This window comes from Enoplosus armatus, chromosome 7 (assembly GCF_043641665.1).
Source record: "Enoplosus armatus isolate fEnoArm2 chromosome 7, fEnoArm2.hap1, whole genome shotgun sequence".
NCBI lineage: Eukaryota > Metazoa > Chordata > Actinopteri > Centrarchiformes > Enoplosidae > Enoplosus > Enoplosus armatus.
The window spans coordinates 111,521-120,000 of NC_092186.1; the positions used below are offsets into that span (position 1 = coordinate 111,521).

Below are 8,480 nucleotides of genomic sequence, written 5' to 3' on the forward strand. Positions count from 1 at the left end.
TGTTTCGGCGGAGCAGGAGGAGAAACCGGAGGAGCGGCAGAGCAATGCTGAGAGCGCGGCAGGATGTATTTCACCTCCTCCTCCTGGTCCCGGACTCTCCGAGTCTTCCTTCTTCTGCAGCTCCTCCTCGTGCCGTCGTGCCTCCTCCACCCGCAGCCGTGCCACCTCCTGGCTCAGATCGGACACACGGTGCGCGTCGGTGCGCTCCTCCCGGCGCAGCGGGCAGCTCGCGTGCAGGTCCAGGCGGCGCTGAGCCGCGCGGCGGCCGCTTTGAGTCGAGACCGGGACCGGGACCCGGACCGGGAGCGGAACAACTTTCTTCCCTACAACCTGAGCCTGGAGCTGGTGTCCCGGCAGCCGGCCTCCGCGGACCCGGAGTCCCTGTTCCGGTGCGTGTGTCAAGGCGTGGTGGTGCAGGGAGTGTCCGCCGTACTCGCCTTCCCGCAGAACCGCGAGGAGCTGCTACAGGTGGACTTCATGGCCTCGTTCCTGGAGATCCCCTTCCTCAGCGTCTTTGAGCAAGGAGAGCCGCTCCGCACGCAGGTATTCATCTCTCTGAAAACTACACCTGGACCCGGGGCGGTACGTGCGCTCCCGGAGCTGACATGTGGCTCCGGTTCACCTGGTCTGTTCCATGTTTCTGTCCCGGTCTTTCCCGGTCTGTGTCTGGTTTGTGTTCTGGTCTGTGTAGCTGGTTTGTGGTTTTGTGTGATCCGGTTTGACCTTGACCTTTTTGATTTCTGGAGGTTTCTCTAACGTGCAGATGAGCTCCAGTCTGTGGTTTTTGGAGAAAAGCGCTGAGCGCCTGCGGCTGCTCTGTGACAGACCGGAAACACGGACCTGAACCTGTGTGTTTATTTGAAGCTTAAAGATAAAAACTTCAGAGTCTCCGGGTTTTGTTTCCTGAGAGGTTTCAGCTTTCTTTAATGGTTCTGGTTTTATGTTTCCGGTCTCTGGAGTCTGGAGTCTGCTTCAGTCCAGATGATATTATTTATTATTTCCCACAAACCATCAGACTCCCAAGGAAAAAACTGTCAGAGATTTGAGATTTAAAACTCAACAATTAGGTCAATGTGAGCTGGAAACCTTGTATCTCCAGTTGTGGTTGGAAGGCAAACATGAAACCTGTTAAATGTTAAAAAAGGGAGATATGAGGTTTTGAGATTGAATCATTTTGTGTGCAGGAGGGGAGAGTGTGGATCATCCACTTCAACTGTTTTAGTTTATTTTTGAATATATTATTAGGTTTGTTATTAATGAAATATGAAATGTAATAAAAATATTTTTTTTATTTAATTTAATTGTTTCATCTTCATCTTCAGTTTATTCAAAGGTCTGACAGGATGATGTGTTCAGGCTCAGCTGTACAGGTGGGAAAAGTTCACTGGGATGACTCAAGGTTCCTCCTGGAAACCTGGAAAGGTCATCAAGACCAACTGAGTCAGACTGGTTTCCTGTTGGACTGGTTTCCTGTTGGACTGAGTCAGTCTGGTTTCCTGTTGGACTGAGTCAGACTGGTTTCCTGTTGGTCTGGTTTCCTGTTGGTCTAAGTCAGACTGGTTTCTTCTTGGACTGGTTTCCTGTTGGTCTGAGTCAGACTGGTTTCCTGTTGGACTGAGTCAGACTGGTTTCCTGTTGAACTGAATCAGACTGGACTGAATCAGACTGGTTTCCTGTTGCACTGAGTCAGACTGGTTTCCTGTTGGTCTGAGTCAGACTGGTTTCCTGTTGGACTGGTTTCCTGTTGGACTGAATCAGACTGGTTTCCTGTTGGTCTGAGTGAGACTGGTTTCCTGTTGGTCTGAGTGAGACTGGTTTCCTGTTAGTCTGAGTCAGACTGGTTTCCCGTTGGACTGAATCAGACTGGTTGCCTGTTGGTCTGAGTCAGACTGGTTTGCTGTTGGACTGGTTTCATCATCATAGTGAATCTGATTCAGACACTTCTTACACTGTAAGAACAGGAAGTTTTTTGTCCTTTCAGTAGAAAGGTCGTCTTCCTGTCACAGAGCTACAGTTTAGACCGTTAACAGGAGAAGAAGAAAAGATGTAAAATCTCTGATACTGAGCAGCAGATATACATTTTTTTACACAACCAGGAACGTGCTGATCAGAAAATTTTACAGTGTAGAAATCGACTCGTCTGGCAGACAACTAACTAATATCGGCCGATATTTGAGTATATATCAGGGGTGGTAGGTGGGGGCATTTAGTTATGTCTGATAATGTTGTTTCATGTTTCTATATAAGGTCTAAAAATGATAATTTTTCTATTTGATCAACTGAAATATATATTTCCTTGTACAATATTTTGTAGTATTTGAAATAATAATTCCGTAGCTTCGTGTGAGTGCAGTTGGATCCTCTCAGCACCAGATGTCTTTGAGTTCTGATGAGTTCTCTTTGTCCTCGACCTCATCATGTTTTCCATCGAGGTCACAGAAAAGACACTAATCGACCGCAGCCAGTGGCTGGTGTTTTGCCCTTTGTGTCTCTATGACGACATCATCTGCCGTCACTGAATGGAAACAGAAGTTGTTTTGGGAGGACAGACTGGTTTTAAATGGTTTGTGTAAAATATGAGGAAGGGTTTTCAGATCCTTCAGTTTATAATTAAAATGATCTGCAGATTTACTTTTGATTTAAACTGTAGTTTTCTTTACACACACAGACGACTTCAACATTTAGAGCATAAGATGACATAAAATGTACAAAATTTACTTTAAACTGCATGTTAGCCAGTTAGTCCTCCTCAGTTAGCCTGATGATGCTGATCTTTGCATTCCTGTTGAGGGAGTTCAGGTTCATAGCGCTCATTCCTCCAAAGTATGCCATAATATTGAAGGTCAGTGTGGATTTCCCAAAATATATTCTATTGTCTGGACATTTACCTATAGAATAGGGGCAGTGGGCTGGTCCCTCCTGAAATCCACCAGCATTTCTTTGGTTTAATGGGATGTAAGTCCAGGTAGTTGTTCTCACAAGACCCTGAAAAACTGTGACTGTCCTTACTGATGTGGTTGTTGGTAGTTAGTAGTAGTCAGAGTACTTGAGGATCTGAGCTGCTGCAGTCGTCTGTGTACAGGGTGAACAGGACTGGTGAGATGACAGAACCTTCTGGTTCCTTGGTGAATATGGTTCTGTTGGAGCTGTAGTGGCCTTTGACTTTGACTGTCTCGTGTCTGTCTGTGAGGAAAGAGAGGATGAGGACTTTGACATTCATCTGAAGTCGTGAGGTAGCACAGTGTTGCACTTGAGAAATCCACAAAAAATGTCCTGGCAAATGATTTGGGCTTCTCCAGATGTGCGTTAGTGTGGTGCCGTAGAATTAGCACTGCTTCGTCCACGCCTCTCTGCTGCATGTAGGCAAACTGGAGTGAGTCTGCGAGCACACCGACCCCCCTCTGTAGCCGGGCTAGAATAAGCCGCTCAAGGCTCTTCATCACCAGTGATGTCAGATCTACAGGCCGGTCATCGTTACTGCAGGTGGGGTTACTGGACAGATGATGGAAGATGTAGAAAACCTAAATATTTATATTAATATACGTGACAATAAATATATTTATATGAACAAATATGACAATAAGTATATTTACATTAATGAATATGACAATAAATATATTTAAATGCGAAAACAGTGTGAAGAACTTCGACTCTTTGTTGAGTCAGCAGGCCCCGTCTCCCCTATTCCCTCCTCTTCTTGTCCCCCTCCTTCTCTTCCTCCTCCTCCTTGTCCTCCGCTTCCTCTTCCTCCTTCTCCTCTTCCTTGTTCTCTTCCTCCTCCTCTTCCTCCTCCTCTTCTTCCTCCTCCCCACTGACCCAGAAAGAGCAGCACCTCTTCCTGGACTCCTTCGCAGTAAAAGCCTGTGAGTGTATTGATGAGATTATGTCTGCAGAGTGATTTCAGGAGGTTTCCTTGTTTTTTAATCATAATCATTTTTAATTTAATCATAAACTCCTTTCTGGAACAACACAGACTATTTTAGATTTAGATTAGTTTAATCCACAAGACAGACAGGTGTCAGTCTAAACAGGCAGCAGGATCAGGATCAGAACTTTACAGGACTCTGGATGATGTGAGCAGTTTGTGTGAGGAGGACGTGGACTCTGTGGTCTCTGGTCTCTGGATGATGTGAGCAGTTTGTGTGAGCAGTCAGAGATCAGAGGAGGATTATTATTATATTATTATAATATTATCCGTCACATGATGAAGCAGCACAGTCAATCCTCATTCTGCTGTCTGCAGCAAACAGACAGAAAGAGAGAAGGGTGGAGGGGGGCAGCAGGTGGAGGGAAGTCTTTTCTTCTTCTGGCCCAGTTTCAGCTGATTAAACTCTGGGGGGTTGGTGGAGGTGATGAGTCATCAGAGGTGGAGGTTTGAGGTGATCAGAGAGCAGCAGGTGGAGGCTGCAGTAGATCAGTGTAGTAATAAGTCACGTTTATTAGATTTTACTTTATATTTGAGTCTTTTGTGATGTTTGTGACTCGGCTGTCGTTTCTCAGATTAATCACTTTATTATCTGTCTCACTTGTTTAAGAACATCAGATTCTAGGATTCAGACTGGCTGAGTGTTTGAAATTAAAAATTGAAATTGTGATGTCAGGTTTATAGTTTAGTGCAACATCACACAGCAATGAGCTTCACAGACATGTGAACAACAAACTCTCATATTCTCTTTCTGTCCCGAAGAAACAAACCAGCTGATTCTGCTGCATTTCAGTGTTTCAGTGTTTGAAATTACTCTACTCGTCCTCCTGCTGCTGTTTGTTGTTGTTGTTGATTTCAGAGATTCTCTGAAGGAGCTCCAACATCTGCTCAGAGACTCAGAGACTCAGAAAATCAGAGAGGGAAACTAGCTGCTGCTTGATGTTTACACAGCAGATTCCTCTCATCAGGTCAAAGTCGGTGAACACACTCACACAAGATTATAAATAAGAAAATAAACATACAGACAGGTACTGATACTGATCATTGATTGAGTGATACTGATCACGTGGTCAACAGGTTTTTACTGTCTGTTCAGCCGCGCATCCAGCCCTGTCATTAATTGTGAAAGTAGCCAATAAAACCATTTCAAATTAGAATTCAGTTTGGTTGATGGTTGTCTGGCTGTCTCTGTTATGTTTTTCACTGCAAACATCATCTTTTAAATCATAACAAAATCTGAATGAGCCCTGTCATTTACCAGGAAACTAGCTGACAAAACCTTTGAAAATATGAATGAAGTTTGGTTTTCTGTATTACGTTCAGTCTAACCTTTTTTCTCTTCAGTCCCAAATCAAGTAGCGTGACTTAAAACATAAAAAATCTGTATAAAGTCTGGTGTGAACCAGAAGAGATGCTGTTGAACATCACTGAATCTGTCAACGTTTATTAGTTACAATGTGGATTTCAAAATCTAAAAAGAATTGTTTTCGCAAACATAAGCTAACGTCACCCAGCAACCTTAGCTAGCTAGCCAAACAGTCAGTAACACAGATACTTCCTTTGAGACATTTAGGGATAATGTCAAGGAGGAAAGGTAAAAGCCAAAAGTGTGTGTGCTAAAAGCCATCACCATCACCTCCAGTATTTGGCCGTCTGAAAAAAATGTCTAACATTCGCGGCTCCACTGAGTCAACAACGTTAGCCCAGCCTCGGCTCGATGAGGTGCAGCTGGGGAGCACCTCGTCCTCGGTAGAGCCGAGCACCCTGTACTCTGAAACGGCGCTAGAACAAGAACAGCTGAATACAGTGCAACACCATGGAAATACTACTTTGCTTGCTTTCACTGACCCAGTCTTTGTTTGACTCCAGTCCTCATGAAGGAGAGGACACAATTACAAGCAAATGGAGTGGCAGCAAGTGCTGATTTATTCCTAGGCCTAACCCTAACCCTTTTAGAGTGCAACACACTTTGATATATTTGTTTTAATTTATTTTGTTGTTGTTGTGTGTCCAGCAGGACTGGACCAAGACAGTACATGTGTGTTGAATAAGTGATTTATTTCCAACAACACATGACTTAGCCATATTTTCAAATCTCCCTCGCCTGGCCCAGTCAAATGATACTTGCCACCAGGCCTAACAACTTTTCTGGGGGAAATCCTGCGATGCAGTGACGGAAACTATTTCTTGTTGAAGGACAGTTGGCACAGTGATTGTAACTATTTCTTTTTGAATGAGTCAGTGCAGTGACTAACTATTTCTTGTTGAAGGACAGTCAACGCAGTGACCAGAACTACACTATATTGCCAAAAGTATTGGCTCACCTGCCTTGACTCGCATATGAACTTAAGTGACATCCCATTCTTAATCCATAGGGTTTAATATGACGTCGGTCCACCCTTTGCAGCTATAACAGCTTCAACTCTTCTGGGAAGGCTTTCCACAAGGTTTAGGAGTGTGTTTATGGGAATATTTGACCATTCTTCAAGAAGCGCATTAGTGAGGTCACACACTGATGTTGGACGAGAAGGCCTGGCTCTCAGTCTCCGCTCTAATTTATCCCAAAGGTGTTCTATTGGGTTGAGGTCAGGACTCTGTGCAGGCCAGTTAAGTTCATCCACACCAAACTCTCTCGTCCATGTCTTTATGGACCTTGCTTTGTGCACTGGTGCACAGCCATGTTGGAACAGGAAGGGGCCATCCCCAAACTGTTCCCACAAAGTTGGGAGCATGGAATTGTCCAAAATCTCTTGGTGTGCTGAAGCATTCAGAGTTCCTTTCACTGGAACTAAGGGGCCAAGCCCAGCTCCTGAAAAACAACCCCACACCATAATCCCCCCTCCACCAAACTTTACACTTGGCAGAGTGCAGTCAGACAAGTACCGTTCTCCTGGCAACCGCCAAACCCAGACTCGTCCATCAGATCGCCAGACGGACTTGCACAGGTGGCATCCTATCACAGTACCACGCTGGAATTCACTGGAATTCACTGAGCTCCTGAGAGCGACCCATTCTTTCACAAATGTTTGTAGAAACAGTCTGCATGCCTTGGTGCGTGATTTTATACACCTGTGGCCATGGAAGTGATTGGAACACCTGATTTCAATTATTTGGATGGGTGAGTGAATACTTTTGGCAATATAGTGTATTTCTTGTTGAAGGACAGTCGACACAGTGACCAGAACAATTTCTTGTTGAAGGACAGTCAATGCAGTGACTAACTATTTCTTGTTGAAGGACAGTCGACGCAGTGACCAGAACTACTTCTTGTTGAAGGACAGTCGACGCAGTGACCGGAACTATTTCTTGTTGAAGGACAGTCGACGAAGTGACTATTTCTTGTTGAAGGACAGTCGACACAGTGACCGGAACTATTTCTTGTCTAAAGACAGTTGTTGCAGTGACTGAAACTATTTCTTTTACAATGAGTCAGTGCAGTCACTGGAACTCTTTCTTGTTGAAGGACAGTTGGTGCAGTGACTGGAACTATTTCTTGTTGAAGGACAGTCGATGCAGTGACTGGAACTATTGCCTTTTGAATTTATCAGTGCAGTGACTGGAACTATCATCTGTGAATCAGAGGGATTTCTAGCTGCTGTTTGGCTGGTTTTATTTCACCACTGAGATTTAAATACAAACACCTGACTGATACATGATAACTAAAAATACTTCAGCTCAGAGTTCTGCAGGGATCAATGAGCTGATAGGAAACACTGATGATGAAACTGTATAGGTGGGATCCAGTGAAAAGCCAGAGGTTTATCTATGAAAAAAGTTTGTATCAGAGCTGTAAGTAAGGACAATATCTGGCCACTGAGATGTTTTAACAGAGCCTTGAAAGACCTGAGAGAAGTGAGTTGTGAAACTAAAGCAGTTTGATCTGGGGAAGAACTCTAAAAACTACAATACCCACAGACGCAGAGCTGCAAAGAATCCATGTGGAACTCACACTGAGCTGATCATATCAGAACAGTAACATGGTTGAGTTAAGATAAATAGAGGACTGAACAGAGTTTTAACTGTGAGATGAACCTGTTTTTTCATATATTTAACGTTCCTGGTGATATCCAACAGTCCCTCAATGGTTTCATACAGTAATATAAAGAGCCTCATTTTGTGTCACCTTGTGAATAGTCTCAGATAGACCCTCTCCACAGCCAGGTCTGGCTCAACCCGTCATCGTTCTGGGATAGAAGATAAGATCTGGCTTGTTTGTTTTTCTTTAAACCAATCACAATCATCTTGGGCGGCCCTGAGCCCAGGATGCAGGATGCCACATCCTGGGTGGAGTCAGGGGGAACTTGTTTTGTTGGAACATTTGTACACAGAGAGGTGAGCCCTGGCATTAAAATGGTTAAATCCCAGCAAAAGAAAACGGCATATAAAATAGTAAACAGCGTATGTAGACTATGTGGTCCATCTTTTACTGTTAATGTCCTGGAGGTGAAGCCTACCTATACTTTAGTTCTGGAGGAGCTCACTGGACCCATTAAAACCAGGTACTTAACAGTAACGCCCAATTAGCCGAAGGGGAGGAGAATGGAGACTGAAATAG

General features: G+C 44.2%; 1 protein-coding gene across 1 annotated transcript in view; it reads left to right on the forward strand.

Annotated features, from left to right (window-relative positions):
* The window catches only part of grin3bb (glutamate receptor, ionotropic, N-methyl-D-aspartate 3Bb), a 66,245-nt gene continuing 57,765 nt past the window's right edge, over positions 1 to 8,480 (forward strand). The window contains exon 1 of the mRNA XM_070909014.1: positions 1 to 543. Within this exon, the coding sequence (XP_070765115.1) occupies positions 64 to 543 (480 nt within the window). The 5' untranslated portion in view covers positions 1 to 63. The remainder of the gene's footprint in view (positions 544 to 8,480) is intronic.